The sequence below is a fragment of the Aegilops tauschii genome, chromosome 3 (genome assembly GCF_002575655.3).
Source record: "Aegilops tauschii subsp. strangulata cultivar AL8/78 chromosome 3, Aet v6.0, whole genome shotgun sequence".
Taxonomy (NCBI): domain Eukaryota; kingdom Viridiplantae; phylum Streptophyta; class Magnoliopsida; order Poales; family Poaceae; genus Aegilops; species Aegilops tauschii.
The window spans coordinates 469,347,974-469,371,720 of NC_053037.3; the positions used below are offsets into that span (position 1 = coordinate 469,347,974).

Genomic DNA, 23,747 nt, shown 5'->3' on the forward strand with positions numbered 1-23,747 from the left:
TCCCCTCATACCGCGATTTAGGGAGACCTATCTTCTTAAGGCCAGGAATGAAGTCAACACAAAACCCAATGACATCCTCTGTTTGATGGCCCATGGAGATGCTTCCTTCTGGCCTAGCGCGGTTACGGACATATTTATTTAGGACTCCCATGAACCTCTCAAAGGGGAACATATTGTGTAGAAATACGAGCCCCAGAATGACAATCTCGTCGACTAGATGAACTAGGACATGCGTCATGATATTGAAGAAGGATGGTGGGAACACCAGCTCGAAACTGACAAGACATTGCGCCACATCACTCCTTAGCCTTGGTATGATTTCTGGATCGATCACCTTCTGAGAGATTGCATTGAGGAATGCACATAGCTTCACAATGGCTAATCGGACGTTTTCCGGTAGAAGCCCCCTCAATGCAACCGGAAGCAGTTGCGTCATAATCACGTGGCAGTCATGAGACTTTAGGTTCTGGAACTTTTTCTCTGGCATATTTATTATTCCCTTTATATTCGACGAGAAGCCAGTCAGGACCTTCATACTGAGCAGGCATTCAAAGAAGATTTCTTTCTCTTCTTTCGTAAGAGCGTAGCTGGTAGGACCTTCATACTGCTTCGGAGGCATGCCGTCTTTTTCGTGCAAATGTTGCAGGTCCTCCCGTGCCTCAGGTGTATCTTTTGTCTTCCCATACACGCCCAAGAAGCCTAGCAGGTTCACGCAAAGGTTCTTCGTCATGTGCATCACGTCGATTGAAGAGCGGACCTCTAGCTCTTTCCAGTAGGGTAGGTCCCAAAATATAGATTTCTTCTTCCACATTGGTGCGTGTCCCTTAGCGTCATTCGGAACAGCTAGTCCGCCAGGACCCTTTCCAAAGATTACGTGTAAATCATTGACCATAGCAAGTACGTGATCACCGGTACGCATGGCGGGCTTCTTCCGGTGATCTGCCTCGCCTTTGAAATGCTTGCCTTTCTTTCGACATTGATGGTTGGTCGGAAGAAATCGACGATGGCCCAGGTACACATTCTTCCAGCTTTTGTCCAGGTATATACTTTCAGTGTCATCTAAACAGTGCGTGCATGCGTGGTATCCCTTGTTTGTCTGTCCTGAAAGGTTACTGAGAGTGGGCCAATTGTTGATGGTTACAAACAGCAACGCGTGCAGGATAAATTCCTCCTATTTGTGCTCATCCCACGTACGTACACCGTTTCCATTCCACAGCTGTAAAAGTTCTTCAACTAATGGCCTTAGGTACACATCAATGTCGTTGCCGGGTTGCTTAGGGCCTTGGATGAGAACTGGCATCATAATGAACATCCGCTTCATGCACATCCAAGGAGGAAGGTTATACATACATAGAGTCACGGGCCAGGTGCTGTGATTGCTGCTCTGCTCCCCGAAAGGATTAATGCCATCCGTGCTTAAACCAAACCATACGTTCCTTGGGTCAGCTGCAAACTCAGCCCAGTACTTTCTCTCGATTTTTCTCCACTGCGACCCGTCAGCGGGTGCTCTCAACTTCCCGTCTTTCTTACGGTCCTCACTGTGCCATCGCATCAACTTGGCATGCTCTTCGTTTCTGAACAGACGTTTCAACCGTGGTATTATAGGAGCATACCACATCACCTTCGCAGGAACCCTCTTCCTGGGGGGCTCGCCGTCAACATCACCAGGGTCATCTCGTCTGATCTTATACCGCAATGCACCGCATACTGGGCATGCGTTCAGATCCTTGTACGCACCGCGGTAGAGGATGCAGTCATTAGGGCATGCATGTATCTTCTGCACCTCCAATCCTAGAGGGCATACGACCTTCTTTGTGCGTATGTACTGTCGGGCAATTCGTTATCCTTTGGAAGCTTCTTCTTCAATATTTTCAATAGCTTCTCAAATCCTTTGTCAGGCACAGCATTCTCTGCCTTCCACTGCAGCAATTCCAGTATGGTACCGAGCTTTGTGTTGCCATCTTAGCAATTGGGGTACAACCCTTTTTTGTGATCCTCTAACATGCGATCGAACTTCAGCTTCTCCTTTTGACTTTCGCATTGCGTCCTTGCATCGACTATGACCCGGCGGAGATCATCATCATCGGGCACTGGTTCCTCTTGATCTTCAGCAGCTTCCCCCCTTGCAGCATCATTGGGCACATCGTCTGGTTCCTCTTGATCTTCAGCAGCTTCCCCCGTTGCAGCATCACCGTATTCAGGGGGCACATAGTTGTCATCGTCCTCTTCTTCTTCGCCGTCTTCCATCATAACCCCTATTTCTCCGTGCCTCGTCCAAACATTATAGTGTGGCATGAAACCCTTGTAAAGCAGGTGGGTGTGAAGGATTTTCCGGTCAGGGTAAGACTTCGTATTCCCACATATAGGGCATGGACAACACATAAAACCATTCTGCTTGTTTGCCTCAGCCACTTCGAGAAAATCATGCACGCCCTTAATGTACTCGGAGGTGTGTCTGTCACCGTACATCCATTGCCGGTTCATCTGCGTGCATTATATATAATTAAGTGTGTCAAAAACCATTACAGAACATCATGAATAGATAATTAAGTGACCAAATTAATAGAAGTTCATCATCACATTAGAACCAAAGTACATACATAGTTCTCATCTAACAACATATATATAGCTCTCCAGAGCATCTAATTAATTAAACCATACATTGAAACTATGTAAAACATTTCAATGCGAAAACAAATGCGATCATAATCGCAACCAAGGTAACAATTGATCCAACGGCATAATGATACCAAGCCTCAGTATGAATGGCATATTTTCTAATCTTTCTAATCTTCAAGCGCATTGCATCCATCTTGATCTTGTGATCATCGACGACATCCGCAACATGCAACTCCAATATCATCTTCTCCTCCTCAATTTTTTTATTTTTTCCTTCAAGTAATTGTTTTCTTCTTCAACTAAATTTAACCTCTCGACAATAGGGTCGGTTAGAATTTCCGGTTCAACCACCTCCTAGATAAATAAAATCTATGTCACGTTGGTCGGTATATTTGTCATAAACAATAAATGAACCAAATAGTTATAAAAAGATAATATATACCACATCCGAATCATAGACAGGACGAGGGCCGACGGGGGCGGATACCAAAACCATCGCACTATGTAATAAGAAGGAATAATAAAAGTAACAAAATTAGACAAGTAACTATCTAAAGTAAGAATTTTTTCCTTTCAGAAAGAAGATAAGAACAAGAGGCTCACCACGGTGGTGCTGGCGACGAGATCGGCGCGGGCGATCGACGGCGGTGAAGACGGGGACGGGACGTGACGGACCGCTAAACCTAGACAAATCTCGGGGAAAATGGAGCTCGGAGGTCGAGTTTCGAGAGGACAAAGATTAACTAGTGTGGCTCAGACATTTCATCGAACACCTCATGTGCATAGGAGGTGAGCTAGAGCACCCAAATGCCCTCCCCTCGCCGGCCAGAAAAAACAGAGCACTGTGGAGTGCTCTGCTGTGGCGATGGGGTATATATAGGGAACTCTTTGGTCCCGGTTCGTGGCACCAACCGGGACTAAAGGCCTTTGGTCCCGGTTGGTGCCACGAACCGGGACCAATGCCCCCTTTAGTCCCGGTTGGTGGCACCAACCAGCACCAAAGGCCTTGTGCTGCCCCGCGTCAAAAGTTTAGTCCCACCTCGCTAGTTGAGAGAGCTCGAGAGTGGTTTATAAGCGCTGCTGCGCCCACCCTCTCGAACTCCTCTCAACTGCAGGCTTTCGGGCCTAACTGTTCTCTTTGCCTGTGGGGCCTACTGGGCCTTCTGCGGGCCTGAATCCTGGCCCTTGGATGGGTTTCTAGTCGTATTCAGGCCGTTGTGGCCCAGTAGGTGGCATAATTTTTTTCCTCTGTTTTTTTCTCTTTTGCTTTATTTGTTTTGTTTTGTTTCTACTTACAACAAAAAACTTATTTATTTTATTTCTAATTACTTATGTATTTTACTTTAATTATTTTATTTTTATTTATTTTACTCCTGCTATTTTTATTTATTTTACTGCTGCTATTTTTACTTAATTTATTAAGGTTTATTTATTGTAGTTACTATAGTTTATTTTATTTTATTTTATTAAGGTTTATTTAGTTTTATTTATTTTATTAAGGTTTATTTATTTTATAAATATAAAAAAATGAACATAGATGTGCTTATAGAGAAAATTAAACCTAAATTCATAGTAAATTTCTATAAAATTTACTGTGAATTTAGGTCAAATTCCCTGTATAAGGGCATCTATTTTCACTTTAAGAGAAGCTCAACAAGGCATAGAGGGACGGGCTTATAAACTAGTGTGAGCGCCCTTCGGTTGGCGAGGTGGGACTAAACACTGGCCGCAACTAGGACCAGCCCTTTAGTCCCGGTTTGTGGTAGGAACCGGGACTAAAGGGTGGTGGGCCAGGAGCGTGGCCCATTGGTCCCGGTTTGTCCCACCAACCGGGACCAATGCCCCCACGAGGACCGGCAGGCCCCTGGCCGCACGAACTGGGACCAGTGCTCACATTAGTCCCGGTTCGTGACTGAACCGGGACTAATGTGAATATTGCCCTGTGACCAAAGCCCAGTTTTCTACTAGTGATAGTTCATAGAGGAAAGTACCCTTTCAACAGATTTTGACAAAAAGATACATTAGTAGATCACTACATGTCTACATCTACATCACAAGAACAATTACATCTAAACCACAAGAACAAAGTAGCAAATCAGTGGCATGGACTTATAAAAAAGCTTGTGATTTGTTAAAAATCAAAGAAGACATTAACTGAAGAAACTTGTTGTGGCAGCAGTACTGGCCGTGGATGGATGTTTTGGGGGCTTCGGGAGGCAGCCAACCAGGACAGCCGTCAACCGGAGGAGCGGGACTGCGGTACGGGAGGCCTGCCGCCGCAAAAACCTGGCTCCTCGGAGCGACGGAGGGAGAGGGCCGCCGCCGCTGCCCGGCTGGGCGCGTGGTTGCCGTCGTTGGCCGGCGCCGCCGTCAGGAGTCAGCTAGGGTTGGGAATCGGCCGACTGGCAGGGAGTGCGATCGTTCGTGTCGAGTGTGGCGTGGAATGGACCTGTGGATGCAGAGACTGACGGGTGGGCTGCCCTGCCGCTTTGGGCTTCATTCCCTTTTCTTTTTGGATGGATTTGGAGGGAAGCCGCGTCTTCCTCCTTTCACTCCGGAAAACCCCACTGCTCTCCGTCTCGCTCTAAAGAAAGAAAACCCTACCCCGTCGCTGCTGCCGGGCGGCTGCCACCCACGCCATGCCCCGTCCGGCCGTCGCGCTCGGGCATTCGGCGTTCGCTCTACCCAGCAGGCTGGCAATCTCCCCCTTCAGTCTCCTTCTTCGTTGCTTCCCCAAGCAATTGCCCCGGCGAGGCGTCGACCCCGTTCGATCTCGAGGAGGAGCAACCCCGGCGGCCTGCGCCCTTCGGCATTCCGCCTCAGCAGCAGCAGCAACAAAGGTATACCGCATCTCAGACTCTCCCGATTCCCAGATCCCAATTTTCATCTTGTTAATGCTGAAAAGAGATGCCTCTTATGTGTTTATCAAATGCTGAAATACAAAGCGATGCATTTATCTCTTTTCTGTTGTTGCTGACCTCAAACATATAGCCATTTGCCTGGATTGAAACATGATCTTCAATTCCATGGATATAGCCATTTGCCCTGGTTCGAGACTTTCAGCCTGTTATCTGATAACACCGTAACTTGAAAGCTTTACATGCGTTTGTTTCACATGGCCTGTACTTAGGTCCCATATAATCGGTTTACATCACAGCTCATGGTCGATACCGCACACTCCCCAGCTGAATTGGAAACCGTTACCGGGTCGAGCGAATCGCTCACATTTAGGTTCTCCCACACAGATCCTGCATGCCTGGCAATTTACATGTGCAATTTTGATCCTTTTCATCCATTTGTTTTGGATTTGGATCCATTACTTCCTTTTTTTCAAGGTAATGCAGAGTTGCTGTTCAGAAAAGATTTTTGCTAACTGTGTTCACTAGTAGGAAAAGGGGCTTTTACCCCGGTTTGTAAGGGCCTTTTGTCCCGGTTTTCGAACCGGGACTAAAGGGTCGTTACTAAAGCCCTAACCCTTTAGTCCCGGTTCTTACACGAAGTGGGACAGAAGGTCCTCCACGTGGCCACTGCTGCCAGCCCAGGCAGGGGGCCCTTGGTCCCGGTTGGTGCCACCAACCGGGACCAATAGGCAGGGCCTTTTGTCCCGGTTGGTATATCACCAACCGGGACCAATACATCCACGCGTCAACATTTCAGGGGCTGAGGTTTTTGTTTTTTTTTGAAAGGGGGGGTTGGGGGGTTAATTTAGGTGTTTCATATATTGTGTTAGCTAGCTAATTAATAGAGAGAAGTGTCCTCTCTTATCCCCGTGCTTGGTCGACGCTACGTACTATATCCGTATGGAGAGGAGTAGACACGCTAGCTAGTAATCAAATGAAGGAAACAGAAGATCGTCATGAACATATGCATACAGAGAGAAGTGATATCGACCACCTCTCCTTCTCCGAGATATTGGTCGAACAACAAGTTCTCGTATATCTATCCGACACTACCGGCTACATATATACAATAATTATCTCTTACAATACAATCTACTAATTAAATTGTAGGAACACAGGGTCCACATAGTATTCTCCGTTTTTAGCGATCACGTGGTCAAGGAAGAATGCCGCCAATTCCTCTTGAATTCCTCGCATACGATCTGGTGCTAGGAGTTCATCCCGCTTCCGAAACATCTAATTTGAAGAAGGGGGTCAATACATATATATATGAATAAATGAAACTCAACACAAATGATGGTAATAAAATAAAATTGTGAATATTATTGCTTACGCACTTCATATTGTTCTTCAGTGTAGCCCCGCTCACAGGTCGTGTAGCGGATGGACTCGCAAACGTAGTATCCATAGTAATTATTCCCGGGTTCCTGCCACAACCACTTTACAAGAAATAGAGGTCAATCAAACTGATAAGCAAGTATGCTAAATGGTATTGATGAAACTAGCGCTTGAATCACTAGGAGATGCGCGGAACATGCTACTATAGTACTTACTTTCGGGTGATTAAATTGCAGCTTCTTCGGCAGTCCCGGAGCTTTTGAGGTGAATTTTCTCCAAACCCTGCCAGACAAAGAAAACAATTACTTGATATCAGGAAATGAACAAAGTTGCTGATATGGTGGATAATGATCGATTTAACTTACTTCTCGAGCATTTGAGTCATGTTCGCATAGTCCTGGGGATCTTTTCATCTCGAGTCTAAGACGGTTACTACTCCCTGCTCAAGCTTAATCTCTAGGAGAATATAGTGGAAGCTGTGCATGCATGCATAAGTCATCAATTACATTACCATAACCTGGACTAATAAGGGAAACCGAATATGCACAAGACAGTAACACTCACTTGAAGTTGTAAGGAAAGAGTATTATATCTTTGTTTTGATTTAATACCAACGATTGTAGCAAGTTGGCCTCGGCTTCTTTGGGATGTTTTTCAACCGTATATGCATCTATGAGATTTGTGTTAATGAACCCAATATCACCGATTTGTCTTTTCTTCAATTCGGCGATCTTCAATCTGCGTAATATAGTGAGGATAATTATAAATACATGCAATGAAAGAGCTGACCTATATAGAGAGACTTAATGACAGAAGTAGTACTACTTACAGACAGTAGCAAGTGATCGTTGTTTTATCGAGGGCCTTTTGATTGTAAAACTGGAAGAAATCCTCAAATGGAACATTCAGCAGATCAATTCCAACGAGGTCATGCTCCGGTTTAACTCTCAGCGTCAAAGTATTCCTCCCATCAGACTCTCTGCAGGTTTTCATGTATCAATCATGTAGTCTTCGCATCATCGTTGTTAGAGATCTTTCATCTTTGACGAGAGGCTTCCCGTAATGGTATCTGTGTTCGTCCACCTCCATGATTTCATAATGTACATCGTCGGGCAGGTAATCTCCAAGATTGCTATAACCGGGCACCATACTCGGATCATTAGCGACGATGTCTTTTGACACCTTGAGCGGGGGGCACGATTGGTTCGCTTGTTCGCTGAGCTGGGCAATTTTTTTCCCAGCTCGTCGTTCTTTTAACCTTTGATCACTGACAGTACTTCCCGACCGCTCCGCTTCGGCATATGTCTTTGCAAGAATGCGCTCATAGTTGCCTCTCGGCGGAGACTTTGGTGGTTTTGTCAGCGCAGCCAGAGTGCGCTTTGCTTTCACCGGATCTACCTTCTCCTCCGGAGGTGGATGTTTCTTTGCTTTCACCCCTTCAAAGAAGTTTGTCACTTCAGCTCGCACGATCTTCCTGGTTTCCTCCTCGGTCCTCTCGTATGGTAACTTCTCTGGAGTCTTCAGAGAAGGACCGAATCTGTATTGCCTCCCGCCTCTGGCAGCTGTACTGCTAGACGCTGGCAGAGCAGACGAAGCGGTTGCGGCTGTCTTCTTTCCTTGCTTACGAGGCGGAGGAGAAGGACTACAACGCGCCGGAGCAGCCGCAGCGGCGGCGGGTCTCTTCCGCCCTTGCTGACGAGGCGGAGAAGGAGGAGGCTGGCTGCTCTGGCGCGCCGGCGCAGGCGAAGAAGGAGGCGGAGTGCCGCCACGCGCCCGAGAAGGAGGTTGAGTGCTCTGATCACTCGCCGGAGGAGGAGGCGGAGGAGGAGGCGGAGTGCCGCCACGCGCCAGAGAAGGAGGCTGAGTGCCCTGATCACTCGCCGGAGGAGGAGGCGGACTGCCCTTACTCGCCGGAGCCGTCCAGTTCGGAAGGTTGATGAGCTCCTTCCGCCATAGGCACGGAGTCTTCAGAGCTAAACCCAGCCGAGTCTCCCCTTCACCGGTAGGGTGGTCAAGCTGGAGGTCCTCAAATCCCTCCGTTATTTCATCCACCATCACCCTAGCATATCCTTCTGGAATCGGCCGGCAATGGTAGGTTGCGCCGGGTTCAGGAGGTAAAACAGAGCCAACAGCCGCCTTGACTTTGAAGTTCTGCCATTGCGCCATAAGGTGGCAATGTTGAGACTCCGTGATAGCATCCACGGGGTAGCTAGCAGGAGCCGTCAAGACATGCTCCAGCTGAAGCAGCTCGGTGGAAGCCACGCTGCTTCTCCGCTGAGATGGCGGGGTAGCTTCGGGGGTAGTTTCGGCATGTCGATTGCTGTCTCGTTCCTCTAGTGCTTGAACCCTTTCGTGCAGCTTCTGAATTTGGGTCTGCTCCATTTTTTTCCTCCTCTCCTGGCTTTTGTAACCGCCTGCGTCCGGAAAACCAGCCTTCCACGGAACGGAGCCTGGCGTGCCTCGTGTCCGTCCAGGGTGCTCAGGATTCCCGAGGGCCATTGTGAGCTCGTCGTTCTCTCTGTCTGGAACGAACGTCCCTTCCTGCGCTGCATCGATATATTGCTGAATCTTCTTGACTGGTATTCTCAAAAGCTCGTTCGTCCAAACGCACCTCCCTGATACAGGGTCCAAGGTTCCGCCAGCCCCGAAGAACCAAGTCCGGCAAAGGTCTGTCCAGTTCATTGTCTGTGGTTCGATCCCTTTTTCAAGCAGATCATTCTCAGCCTTGGCCCACTTAGGCCGGGCTTTGAGGTAGCCACCTGACCCCGTGCGATGGTGAAGCTTCTTCTTCGCAGCATTCTTCTTGTTTGTCGCTGACATCTTCTTACTCTTTTCCGATGTCTTGTGGGCCACAAATGCGGGCCAGTGATCTCTGATCTTCTCATACCGGCCGATGAATTCTGGTGTCTCTTCTTTGTCGACAAACGTTTTCAGCTCATTCTTCCACCTCCTGAATAGGTCTGCCATCTTCTTAAGAGCATGAGACTTGATTAATTGCTCTTTAACTGGCTTCTCCGGATCCTCCTCTGGCGGTAGGGTGAAATTTGCCTTCAACTCAGTCCAAAGATCATCTTTCTGCATATCATTGACATAAGACACCTCAGGGTCTTCCTTCTTAGGCTTATACCATTGGTGGATGCTGATCGGGATCTTGTCCCTAACTAGAACCCCGCACTGAGTAGCAAATGCATCCTTTGTCCGGATGGATTCAATCGGTTGGCCGTCGCGCGCGATTGCTGTGATCTCAAACCTTTCATCCGAGCGCAACTTTCTCTTCGGGCCTCGTCTCTTTACCGCAGTTGTGCTCGATCCGGAGGGCTAGAAAAAAGAAGAAAGACGAGTGTTAATTAATATGTGTACATACCAAAACAATGAATGCATCAATTAGCTAGTCAGCATAGGCTTAACTAATATATTTACATGGCCGGACTCTGTTCGGTCACCGGAGCCATCACCACGGGCTCCTTCTTGCACCAGCATTGGGTCACCGGAGCCATCATAATCATGTCTTTCCTCCTCCACTCTTCGATCACCGTAGCCTGCTTCTTCACCCTGTTCTTCCAGACCATCATTGTCGTTAAGATACGACAAGATATCACCTCAGGCTAAGATTATGTCCCCCAACACCTCTTCTGCTTGCTCGTCTCGTCCGTGCTCCATTGTTTCTACAAATATTACAACATGGCAATTATTACACAAACATGACAGCAGGTGGTTAGTGCAAACGTAGACCTAGCTTATTCCGGGTTTGGGGTGGCCTAGGCAACGCTTCAAGGGTAGGGGCGCGGCGGGAGGGGGTAGGAGACCGACATCGTTTTTTTTCTACGGTTTGGGTGTGATCGAGAGTTTTGGTCGAGCGAGAGGGCCGGGGGGTGCTCCCGTGGTATAAGTTATCACGGTCGAGAGGGGGTATAAATATCGACCGTCCATCATGTCGAAGTTATCTGGGAGGGAGTTATATATATCGACAACGACGACATACATACATGGGAAAATAATGTTATCGGGGAGGGGGTATATCGACCCCCCCCCACGTGTTGAAGTTATCGGAAGGGGGTTATATCGACAACGACAATGAACGTACATGGGAAAATAATATTATCGGGGAGGGGGTATATCGACCCCCTTCGTGTTGATGTTATCGGGAGAGGGGTATATCGACGACGACAGACCCGATAAAACATAAGAAAACGAAGAAGAAACAAAAAGAGGAGAAGAAGAAAAGGAGTAGAGGAGAAGATCGAAGAAAAAAAAGAGGAGAAGAAGAAAGGAATAGAGGAGAGAAGAAGAAAAAATAGAATTTTTTCTATTTTTTCTTCTTCTCTTCTATTCCTTTCTTCTCCTCTTCTTTTTCTTCTTTTTTCCTCTTCTTATTTATTTCTCCTCTTCTTCCTCTCCTCTTCTTCTCCTTTCTTCCTCTTCTTATTTTCCTTTTTCCTCTCATTCATAAAAAAAATTCAAATAGAAAATTTCGAAAAAATGTAAAGGTTTTGCCTAATGCATTGTTCATATGAATATATAAACATTTGCATATTCTACAATAATTAATATCACCAAAAAAATCTATAAACAGAAAAAAATCCTAACTTTTCTAAAAATCTATCTTTTGCATATATACATGAACATATATATACACAGAGAACATATATACATACATATACACAGAGAAAATGCAAAAAAAAGATCTAAAAAAAGGACATATAAACAGATATACACACATACATATACTCATAGATATACATATAAGCATATAAATGTGCAGAAAAAACAGGGAGGAATTAGGGGGCAGTGTCGGCCCTGACCAAGGCGACGGCGGCGCGTCGGGGCAGGGGCAGAGGCGACGGCGGCCTGGTCGGGGCAGGGGCAGAGGCGTCGGCGGCGAAGGGCGGGGCAGGGCGACGGCGACGACGGGGACGGGCCGGGGCGGCGCGCGTCGGGGCAGGGCGCGGCTGATGGCGAGGGCGCGGGCAACGGCGACGGCGACGACGGGCACGGGCGACGGCGACGGCGGGGGCGGCGGCCGGCCTCGGGGCAGCCTGGCGGCGTCGGGGCGGCGGGCGGCGTCGGCGTCGTCGGGGCGGCAACTGCTAGGTAACTCTGAAAATTTCCTAAGTGTGAACTTATATAGCAAAGTCTTTAGTCCCGGTTCGTGGCACCAACCGGGACTAGGTAGGCATTGGTCCCGGTTGGTGCCACCAACCGGGACCAAAGGCCGCCGCTTCCCGCCCTTTGCGCTGCTGAAAAGAGGGCTTTGGTCCCGGTTGGTGGCACCAACCGGGACTAAAGGGGGGCATTGGTCCCGGTTGGTCCCATGAACCGGTACCAATGCACCCCTTTAGTCCCGGTTGGTGGCACCAACCGGGACCAAAGGCCTCTTGCTGCCCGCGTCGCGGCCAAAAGTTTAGTCCCACCTCGCTAGTTGAGAAGGGCTCGGAGTGGTTTATAAGCCCCGCTGCGACTGCTGTCTCGAACTCCTCTCGATAGCAGGCTTCTGGGCCTAACTTTGGCGTGCTGCCCGTTGAGCCCTCTAGCCCTTCTGGGCCTGTATTTGCAAACCCGAGGGTTGGAGGCCCAGCGGACAGCGCCCCAACAATTTTTTTTGCTGTATTTAGTTTTTTTGTTTTCTTTTTTGCTTTATTTATTTTGTTTTGTTTCTACTTACAACAAAAAACTTATTTATTTTATTTTATTTTGTTTCTAATTACTTATTTATTTTACTTTATGATAATTCTTTTTGCTATTAAAGTTTCTATCAACAAAAAGTTCTTTATGAAAATTCTTTTTGCTGTATTTAGTTTTTTGTTTTCTTTTTTGCTTTATTTATTTTGTTTTGTTTCTACTTACAACAAAAAACTTATTTATTTTATTTTATTTTGTTTCTAATTACTTATTTATTTTACTTTATGATAATTCTTTTTGCTATTAAAGTTTCTATCAAAAAAAGTTCTTTATGAAAATTCTTTTTGCTTTTAAATATTTTGAACAGAAAATACTTCGATAATTTTAGTTGCATCAATTTTATATGATTTTAGTTCCAATAGTACTAGAGGTTTCTTATAATGTTTTGAACAAAAAAATACTTCGTTAATTTTAGTTTCATAAATTTTATTAAAGTTTATTTTATTTTGTCGGAACACAAGAAGTCCGGAGTTGTAATAAGTTATTAAAAATAAAAAAGAGGCGCAATGCTCGTTGATTTGCTTCAACCCTTTCGGAATGGTGTAGACTGCACTGCACATAGCTCCATGCAGTCTACCTTATTCCTCAAGGCTTGAAGCTAAGCAACGTGAGCATTGCGCCTCTTCTTCATCGTCTCTGCACTCAGGGCTTATAAACCGCTCCTAGTGCCTCTCAGCTAGCGAGGTGGGACTAAAAAACTGCTTAGTAAGAAACTCTAGTACCGGTTCGACCGGTACTAAAGGTGCTCATGGGGCCACAGCCTCATTAGTACCGGTTCGTGGCACCAACCGGGACCAAAGGGTGGAATTGGTCCCGGTTCGTGCCACCAACCGGGACCAATGGCCTTGCACAGCGGCGTGGTGGTGAGTTTAGTCCCACCTCGCTAGCTGAGAGAGAGCCGCACCTATTTATAAGGTGCGGTGCGCCTGAGCTGTCGAGCTCCTCTCTAAAGCAGGCTTACGGGCCTAACCTCTCTGTACATGCCTGTGGGCCTACTGGGCCTTCTGCGGGCCTGAATCCTGGCCCATGGATGGGTTTCTAATCGTATTCAGGCCGTGGTGGCCCAGTAGGTGGCATAATTTTTAATTTTGGCCTGTTATTTTTCATGCATTTACTAACTATTTTGAACTATAAGACCCTAAAATTGAAAAGCATTTCAAATGAACTCTGAAAAGGTTGAAAGTTGGCATGGTATCATCATTTCATCCACATAGCATGTGCAAGAAAGTTGACAGGGTTACAGCAAAAACTAGATGCACTTCGTGTACAAAACGGACAATGGTATCATACTCGTCTGTTACAAAGTTGGCATGATATCATCATAATAGTTGCAGGAGAAAGTCTTCACTTTTTCTTCGCTTGTGTCATTTGCTTATTGCGCCGTAACCATGGATAATCTTCATCGTTTATCAGGATGCTTGGGTCAGCCTTGACTTTGAAGGGAGGAATTTCATGAAACTTTTCATAATATTCAGACATGTCTGTCTTGCCCTCCACTCCCACAATGTCCCTTTTTCCTGAAAGAACTATGTGGCGCTTTGGCTCATCGTATGATGTATTCGCTTCCTTATCTTTTCTTTTTCTCGGTCTGGTAGACATGTCCTTCACATAGATAACCTGTGCCACATCATTGGCTAGGACGAACGGTTCGTCAGTGTACCCAAGATTGTTTAGATCCACTGTTGTCATTCCGTACTGTGGGTCTACCTGTACCCCGCCTCCTGACAGATTGACCCATTTGCACTTAAACAAAGGGACCTTAAAATCATGTCCGTAGTCAAGTTCCCATATGTCCATTATGTAACCATAATATGTGTCCTTTCCCCTCTCGGTTGCTGCATCAAAGCGGACACCGCTGTTTTGGTTGGTGCTCTTTTGATCTTGGGCGATCGTGTAAAATGTATTCCCATTTATCTCGTATCCTTTGTAAGTCAATACAGTCGAAGATGGTCCCCTGGACAACGAGTACAACTCATCACAAACAGTGGTGTCACCTCTGAGACGTGTTTCCAACCAACTGCTGAAAGTCCTGATGTGTTCACATGTAATCCAGTCGTCACATTGCTCTGGGTATTTGGAGCGCAGACTGTTCTTGTGTTCATCGACATACGGGGTCACTAAGGTAGAGTTCTGTAGAACTGTGTAGTGTGCTTGAGACCAAGAATATCCGTCCCTGCATATTATTGAGTCCCCCCCTCCAAGCGTGCCTTTTCCAGTCAGTCTCCCCTCATACCGCGATTTAGGGAGACCTATCTTCTTAAGGCCAGGAATGAAGTCAACACAAAACCCAATGACATCCTCTGTTTGATGGCCCATGGAGATGCTTCCTTCTGGCCTAGCGCGGTTGCGGACATATTTCTTTAGGACTCCCATGAACCTCTCAAAGGGGAACATATTGTGTAGAAATACGGGCCTCAGAATGACAATCTCGTCGACTAGATGAACTAGGACGTGCGTCATGATATTGAAGAAGGATGGTGGGAACACCAGCTCGAAACTGACAAGACATTGTGCCACATCACTCCTTAGCCTTGGTATGATTTCTGGATCGATCACCTTCTGAGAGATTGCATTGAGGAATGCACATAGCTTCACAATGGCTAATCGGACGTTTTCCGGTAGAAGCCCCCTCAATGCAACCGGAAGCAGTTGCGTCATAATCACGTGGCAGTCATGAGACTTTAGGTTCTGGAACTTTTTCTCTGGCATATTTATTATTCCCTTTATATTCGACGAGAAGCCAGTCGGGACCTTCATACTAAGCAGGCATTCAAAGAAGATTTCTTTCTCTTCTTTCGTAAGAGCGTAGCTGGCAGGACCTTCATACTGCTTCGGAGGCATGCCGTCTTTTTCGTGCAAACGTTGCTGGTCCTCCCGTGCCTCAGGTGTATCTTTTGTCTTCCCATACACGCCCAAGAAGCCTAGCAGGTTCACGCAAAGGTTCTTCGTCACGTGCATCACGTCGATTGAAGAGCAGACCTCTAGCTCTTTCCAGTAGGGTAGGTCCCAAAATATAGATTTCTTCTTCCACATGGGTGCGTGTCCCTCAGCGTCATTCGGAACAGCTAGTCCGCCGGGACCCTTTCCAAAGATTACGTGTAAATCATTGACCATAGCAAGTACGTGATCACCGGTACGCATGGCGGGCTTCTTCCGGTGATCTGCCTCGCCTTTGAAATGCTTGCCTTTCTTTCGACATTGATGGTTGGTCGGAAGAAATCGACGATGGCCCAGGTACACATTCTTCCTGCATTTATCCAGGTATATACTTTCAGTGTCATCTAAACAGTGCGTGCATGCGTGGTATCCCTTGTTTGTCTGTCCTGAAAGGTTACTGAGAGCGGGCCAATCGTTGATCGTTACAAACAGCAACGCGTGCAGGTTAAATTCCTCCTGTTTGTGCTCATCCCATGTACGTACACCGTTTCCATTCCACAGCTGTAAAACTTCTTCAACTAATGGCCTTAGGTACACATCAATGTCGTTGTCGGGTTGCTTAGGGCCTTGGATGAGAACTGGCATCATAATGAACTTCCGCTTCATGCACATCCAAGGAGGAAGGTTATACATACATAGAGTCACGGGCCAGGTGCTGTGATTGCTGCTCTGCTCCCCGAAAGGATTAATGCCATCCGCGCTTAAACCAAACCATACGTTCCTTGGGTCAGCTGCAAACTCAGCCCAGTACTTTCTCTCGATTTTTCTCCACTGCGACCCGTCAGCGGGTGCTCTCAACTTCCCGTCTTTCTTACGGTCCTCACTGTGCCATCGCATCAACTTGGCATGCTCTTCGTTTCTGAACAGACGTTTCAACCGTGGTATTATAGGAGCATACCACATCACCTTCGCAGGAACCCTCTTCCTGGGGGGCTCGCCATCAACATCACCAGGGTCATCTCGTCTGATCTTATACCGCAATGCACCGCATACCGAGCATCCGTTCAGATCCTTGTACGCACCGCGGTAGAGGATGCAGTCATTAGGGCATGCATGTATCTTCTGCACCTCCAATCCTAGAGGGCATACGACCTTCTTTGCTGCATATGTACTGTCGGGCAATTCGTTATCCTTTGGAAGCTTCTTCTTCAATATCTTCAATAGCTTCTCAAATCCTTTGTCAGGCACAGCATTCTCTGCCTTCCACTGCAGCAATTCCAGTACGGTACCGAGCTTTGTGTTGCCATCTTCGCAATTGGGGCACAACCCTTTTTTGTGATCCTCTAACATGCGATCGAACTTCAGCTTCTCCTTTTGACTTTCGCATTGCGTCCTTGCATCGACAATGACCCGGCGGAGATCATCATCATCGGGCACTGGTTCCTCTTGATCTTCAGCAGCTTCCCCCCTTGCAGCATCATTGGGCACATCGTCTGGTTCCTCTTGATCTTCAGCAGCTTCCCTCGTTGCAGCATCACCGTATTCAGGGGGCACATAGTTGTCATCGTCCTCTTCTTCTTCGCCGTCTTTCATCATAACCCCTATTTCTCCATGCCTCGTCCAAACATTATAGTGTGGCATGAAACCCTTGTAAAGCAGGTGGGTGTGAAGGATTTTCCGGTCAGAGTAAGACTTCGTATTCCCACATATAGGGCATGGACAACACATAAAACCATTCTGCTTGTTTGCCTCAGCCACTTCGAGAAAATCATGCACGCCCTTAATGTACTCGGAGGTGTGTCTGTCACCGTACATCCATTGCCGGTTCATCTGCGTGCATTATATATAATTAAGTGTGTCAAAAACCATTACAGAACATCATGAATAGATAATTAAGTGACCAAATTAATAGAAGTTCATCATCACATTAGAACCAAAGTACATACATAGTTCTCATCTAACAACATATATATAGCTCTCCAGAGCATCTAATTAATTAAACCATACATTGAAACTATGTAAAATATTTCAATGCGAAAACAAATGCGATCATAATCGCAACCAAGGTAACAATTGATCCAACGGCATAATGATACCAAGCCTCGGTATGAATGGCATATTTTCTAATCTTTCTAATCTTCAAGCGCATTGCATCCATCTTGATCTTGTGATCATCGACGACATCCACAACATGCAACTCCAATATCATCTTCTCCTCCTCAATTTTTTTATTTTTTCCTTCAAGTAATTGTTTTCTTCTTCAACTAAATTTAACCTCTCGACAATAGGGTCGGTTAGAATTTCCGGTTCAACCACCTCCTAGATAAATAAAATCTATGTCACGTTGGTCGGTATATTTGTCATAAACAATAAATGAACCAAATAGTTATAAAAAGATAATATATACCACATCCGAATCATAGACAGGACGAGGGCCGACGGGGGCGGATACCAAAACCATCGCACTATGTAATAAGAAGGAATAATAAAAGTAACAAAATTAGACAAGTAACTATCTAAAGTAAGAATTTTTTCCTTTCAGAAAGAAGATAAGAACAAGAGGCTCACCACGGTGGTGCTGGCGACGAGATCGGCGCGGGCGATCGACGGCGGCGAAGACGGGGACGGGACGTGACGGACCGCTAAACCTAGACAAATCTCGGGGAAAATGGATCTCGGAGGTCGAGTTTCGAGAGGACAAAGATTAACTAGTGTGGCTCAGACATTTCATCGAACACCTCATGTGCATAGGAGGTGAGCTAGAGCACCCAAATGCCCTCCTCTCGCCGGCCAGAAAAAACAGAGCACTGTGGAGTGCTCTGCTGTGGCGATGGGGTATATATAGGGAACACTTTGGTCCCAGTTCGTGGCACCAACCGGGACTAAAGGCCTTTGGTCCCGGTTGGTGCCACGAACCGGGACCAATGCCCCCTTTAGTCCCGGTTGGTGGCACCAACCGGGACCAAAGGCCTTGTGCTACCCCGCGTCAAAAGTTTAGTCCCACCTCGCTAGTTGAGAGGGCTCGAGAGTGGTTTATAAGCGCTGATGCGCCCACCCTCTCGAGCTCCTCTCAACTGCAGGCTTTCGGGCCTAACTGTTCTCTTTGCCTGTGGGGCCTACTGGGCCTTCTGCGGGCCTGAATCCTGGCCCACGGATGGGTTTCAAGTCGTATTCAGGCCGTGGTGGCCGAGTAGGTGGCATAATTTTTTTTCTTTGTTTTTTGTTTTCTCTTTTGCTTTATTTGTTTTGTTTTGTTTCTACTTACAACAAAAAATTTATTTATTTTATTTCTAATTACTTATGTATTTTATTTTAATTATTTTATTTTTATTTATTTTACTGCTGCTATTTTTATTTATTTTACTGCTGCTATTTTTATTTAATTTATTAAGGTTTATTTATTTTAGTTACTATAGTTTATTTTATTTTATTTTATTAAGGTTTATTTATTTTTATTTACTATAAAAAATGAACATAGATGCGCCTATAGAGAAAATTCAACCTAAATTCATAATAAATTTCTATGAAATTCAAAGAAATTTACTGTGAATTTAGATCAAATTCTCTGTATAAGAGCATCTATTTTGACTTTGAGAGGAGCTCAACAAGGCAGAGAGGGACGGGCTTATAAACTGGTGTGAGCGCCCTTCGGTTGGCGAGGTGGGACTAAACACTGGCCGCAACTAGGACCAGCCCTTTAGTCCCGGTTTGTGTTATGAACCGGGACTAAAGGGTGGTGGGCCAGGAGCGTGGCCCATTGGTCCCGGTTTGTCCCACCAACCGGGACCAAAGGGTCCGGACGAACCGGGACCAATGCCCCCACGAGGCCCGGCAGGCCCCTGACCGCACGAACCGGGACCAATGCTCACATTAGTCCCGGTTCGTGACTGAACCGGGACTAAGGTGAATATTGCCCTGTGATCAAAGACCAGTTTTCTACTGGTGGTTCTAAACCAAACATTGCACTGTACTTGTAGTTGTATGCTGTTACATTGCAAAACTAACAAAGTTGAGTTTCCCCCACTCCTTTTCCATTACCAACTTATTCCAATCCTGGCTCCGCCACTAGCTCCACGGATGGGCGCCGTCGCGGGAGCTCTGCGGAAGACGGCGACGGACGGCTCCGGGGACGGAGGAAGAGGAGCAGAAGTGCCGCATCTGCCGCCACCCCGCCGAGCCAGAGCGCCCCCTGCGCCACCCCTGCGCCTGCCGTGGCAACATCCGCTTCGTCCATGATGACTATCAGCTCCGGTGGCTCTCCACCACCCGCCAGCGCCGCTGTGAGGTACCTATCACCCTCTCCTCATTCCCTGCCTAGGGTTTCCACCCTCTCCCAGCAGATCCCCGCAAACTTTTTTTAAGCTGAACAGCAAACACATGTAAGAAAAGGCCAATATACAATACTGCTTAGTTTGTACTCTATCGATTTTACAAGTTGATGTGATCAACGTAGAACAAAAAAACTACAGCTGCCTGCCTCATATGTGAGTTCCTGAACTATAACAAAAGAGAAAACTGCAAATGCTTGAAGAATATAGCACCATGATCAATTTTGCATACTACTTACTCCGTTTCTCAATATAAGACCTTTTAAAGATTTCAATACAGACTACATACGGATGTATATAGACATATTTTAAAGTGTAGAGTCACTCATTTTGCTCCATATGTAGTCTATATTGAAATCTTTAAAAGGTGTTATATTTAGGAACGGAGGGAGTAGCTGCTACACACATCCAGATTTTACTATGAATAATTACTCTAAGCGGGCTCGCAGACGTCCGCGTCCGCCTGCATCCTGAGGCTGAAGCACTGCGAAGAAATAGTCCCTTTATATCCTCTTTTCTTTTGTTTCTTGACCCGACAGATCCTCTTACCTTTATGTAAAATGGGGCCAACTGACAAGTGCTGAACTTTGATTTATCAGGTGTGCGGACAGGAGATCTCCATCCGCCCCATCCACGGTGTGGGTGCCTCGGCCCTGGCAAAGCTTGCGAGTCTCATCGTATCACTGTTGTGCCTCATCCTGACAGTCAAGGTTGCCTTGGAGCTCACCAGCCTGTACCTATGGCGCCTCGCGCTCGCCAGGAGCCGCGCCGAGGCCTTCCGTCTGCTCTCCGCCCGCCCCTTTGAACCCCCCGTCCTTGCTCAACTGGCGCTCCGGGCTGAACGCGTGTTTCACGCAAAGTACGGGGGACGTCGGAGCCGCTGCCAGGTCGCCGTGCTGCGCCTCCTTCAGTTTTCCGTGGCGGTATGCTTACTCTCCTTGCTCCTCAACCAGTCTAGTATATCTGCTGATACTTTATTAATATTGTGGTTTTGATACTACAATGATGTTGTGCTACATTCTTCCCATACTAGTAAAGCACCAATTAACGTGCCTGTGTTCTCTACTACTCCCTCCCTTAACTGTTATAAGATATTTTTACTTTTTTCTGAATCGTTTTACTGTGTTTGTTCACTCATTTCAGTCCGTATCTATGGGGGTGTTTGGATTGAGGCCTATCAGGCAGCTATTCACTCAGGCAGAGATCTGAGCCTCAGGCCTCCAAAATCGGACGCCTGAGAATCATGCCTGACTCAGGCTGCTTTTTGTGGAAGCGATCCAAACAGCCCGCTAGTCTATATTGAAATATCCAAAATCTTATAATAGTGAACGGAGGGAGTAGCATTTAGCACATCTTGTTGCCATGGTTTCCCACATTGGTTTAAGGTTACATGTTATGGCTAGAGATTGCCAAAGGTAAATGATGTCCATATTGAAGAAACCTGTATGAGTTGTTGTATAAGTAAGATGATACTCATTTCCTTGCTCTGTGTTCTGCCCTGCAATTGTGCCTACTGCCAATTAATCGGTACTGATAAATACATTGATAAGAGGAGCATTCCCAAATTTAGGTGCAGTATAATCTTCTGGTTATTTTGACAGGGAAGCCGTAGGGGTGCCCCCGACAGTAAATGTTAGACAAAACTGTACAAGTATATACAGTAGAAAAAGAGCCGGGGTAATGTGCAACATGGTAGGGACCTAAACAAGGGAGTTTAGCCAAGAGATAAAAGGGCCAGCACGCTCAGCAGAGTCTGAAAGTCTGTCTGCACAACTGACAGTGTCTTAACTTGTTCTTTTTGGTGCTTTCCTGTTGTGCTAATGCAGTGTTTTTTAGGCTAATCCTAACCGGGCTTTTACAAGGTTTTGGCTTAGTTCCATGCTTTTGGAATGGACGCTTTACATTTCTTTTTCTGCTTGTCATTTTACATGTCTCTACAAAATTCTTACATATGCCTATCTAATCAGGTAACAATGGTTGACATGGTTCTGGCCTGTACATCTGCATTTATCCCTTTCACACTTGGAAGGATAATCCTATTGCGCACAGGTGAATTCGACTCCTTTGCTGCAACATCCTCGGTCCTCCTAGTCGGATACGGGTTTATCTTCTCGCTGGCGCTGGGTGCCACTTTCGCTTGGCTTCTTCATACTACTGGGTAAGCCCTGTAGTTTTGTTTCATTTTCTAATATAGTCTAATTTTCATTTTAATTCCAAGATATGTGTCTTCTTCCAAATTATGGTTTACATGATAGAAACCTTTTTTCTTTCTAATATATTTGCCAGGGGCGTCTTCCCGAGACTCGCCAGGGGCTTCCGCGCGCTCTGCCGTCTACCGGAGCTGGCCTGGGACTTCTGCGTCTATGACCTTGATAAGTATGTTGTGGATGAGCCTATTGTCATTGGGCAGAGGTTGGAAGACGTCGCCGACGGTAGGTGAAGGCGGGGAACTCTGTTTCCAGTAGTTGGTAGGAACAGGGATCTGGTGATATATACAGTATATATATATAGCATGGTTATATAGGCCACGTTATTGAGATGATTCTAGGCATATACATTTCTGGTGAAACTTGTAGATGTGGATGCAGTTTCCCATGTGGAAGTTACCGTGGGTCATATCGGTCGGTCAGTTCGACAGCTTCTTTCCTTTTTTGTTGAACTGAACTGTTCGTAAATTTCTGCCCCTTTTTACTGTGGACCACTGGCAGGATAGGCTGAGGAGAAACGAGATGATGCTGGTTGCCTTTCTTAATTTTTGCAATTCCTTTCAGTTTCACTGGATGGTTTTTGGTGCATGCCAGATATGCTTTGTCCCTGTCAAAAGGCATGTATATACTTGTTTGTTTTGGCAGAGTAGCCACTAAATGCTTCAGGCAATCAGCTTAGAGTTTCTCGCGAGTTTGGGGAAGTTTATCTTGGAGCCTGTTTTGCCAAGATGTCGGCAATCAGCTTAGAATTTCTCGGGAGTTTGGGGAAGTTTATCTTGGAGCCTGTTTTGCCAAGATGTCACAAATTCAGCACGGAAATTTGTTTTTTATATGCGGTTCTGTTATCACTCAGATATGTTGGGATTGTGAGCAAAGTGTACCCTACACAATTTTTGGCTGACCAAAAAAGCAGTGCTTGTTCGGATGACCCTACACAACATGGCATCCTGCAAACTAAAGACCCAAACGAGCGAATTGTGCGTCGTAGGAGTCGCTCGGTTGTATAACTAAGTGCCTCTTCGGTTCCTCGACTGCCCTCCTGGAGCAGAGCAGGCTGCAGCTCATTTTCTCGGAGCGGCTCAAACCGAGCTCCATAGGTCCCCAAAGTGGAGCGGGGTGGAGAGATTCCGAACAGAGCCTAAATATGTAACTTTCGCCAAATACATTTTCCCTTTAGAAAAATGTTGATGAAGATTGCCGTGGAACATAAAAATCATCAGAGAGAGCATATTCTGCCGGCCCTGAATACTCTGTAGCTCCATTGTCAATCTGCTACGCATTGGCCAACTCAAATACAGTTCAGACTGAAGTGTCAAAAGCATCCAAATTTCACTCTCAGGAAGATCAGCTAACAAACGATTGCAATCCGGCAGCTTCCAAACTATACTAAGTATATCAATAATATTGCCATGTCAATAAGTCAATTTACCTGAAAGCCTGTACTTGTGCTAGAAATGTATCTGGTAAATCAGGCAATAATAACTTACTTCAGGAGAAAAAAAAACTGTAGTTCAGACAAGAAACACACTCATAAAGGCAGATAGCTCAGTAACAAACGATCAAATATCACGATGCTAATCTGGAGCACTGGGTCTTACTGTTGACTCCAAGTTTACAAACCATGTAGGTCTCTAGGTGCATATTTGCTACTCAGGCAAGCATACAAATCTTTGCAGCCAAGTACATGGCAATGCACGAACAATCACACACCAGTTCTATGCAAATTCCTAGATCCTCGTCAAGTTTCTTCATCAAAATACACTAACAGATCTTGCTGTCATATTATGAGGCATTAAGAT

At 46.2% G+C, this 23,747-nt stretch overlaps 1 protein-coding gene across 1 annotated transcript; it reads left to right on the top strand.

Annotated features, from left to right (window-relative positions):
• The first annotated feature begins 5,258 nt into the window (after positions 1-5,258).
• Positions 5,259-22,310, top strand: LOC109746613 (uncharacterized). The gene is made up of 5 exons (XM_040402687.3): positions 5,259-5,459; positions 19,483-19,698; positions 20,341-20,664; positions 21,709-21,899; positions 22,028-22,310. Exons 1-5 carry the CDS (start codon positions 5,259-5,261, stop codon positions 22,179-22,181), a joined length of 1,086 nt encoding a protein of 361 aa, XP_040258621.1. The 3' UTR covers positions 22,182-22,310.
• The last annotated feature ends 1,437 nt before the right edge of the window (positions 22,311-23,747 follow it).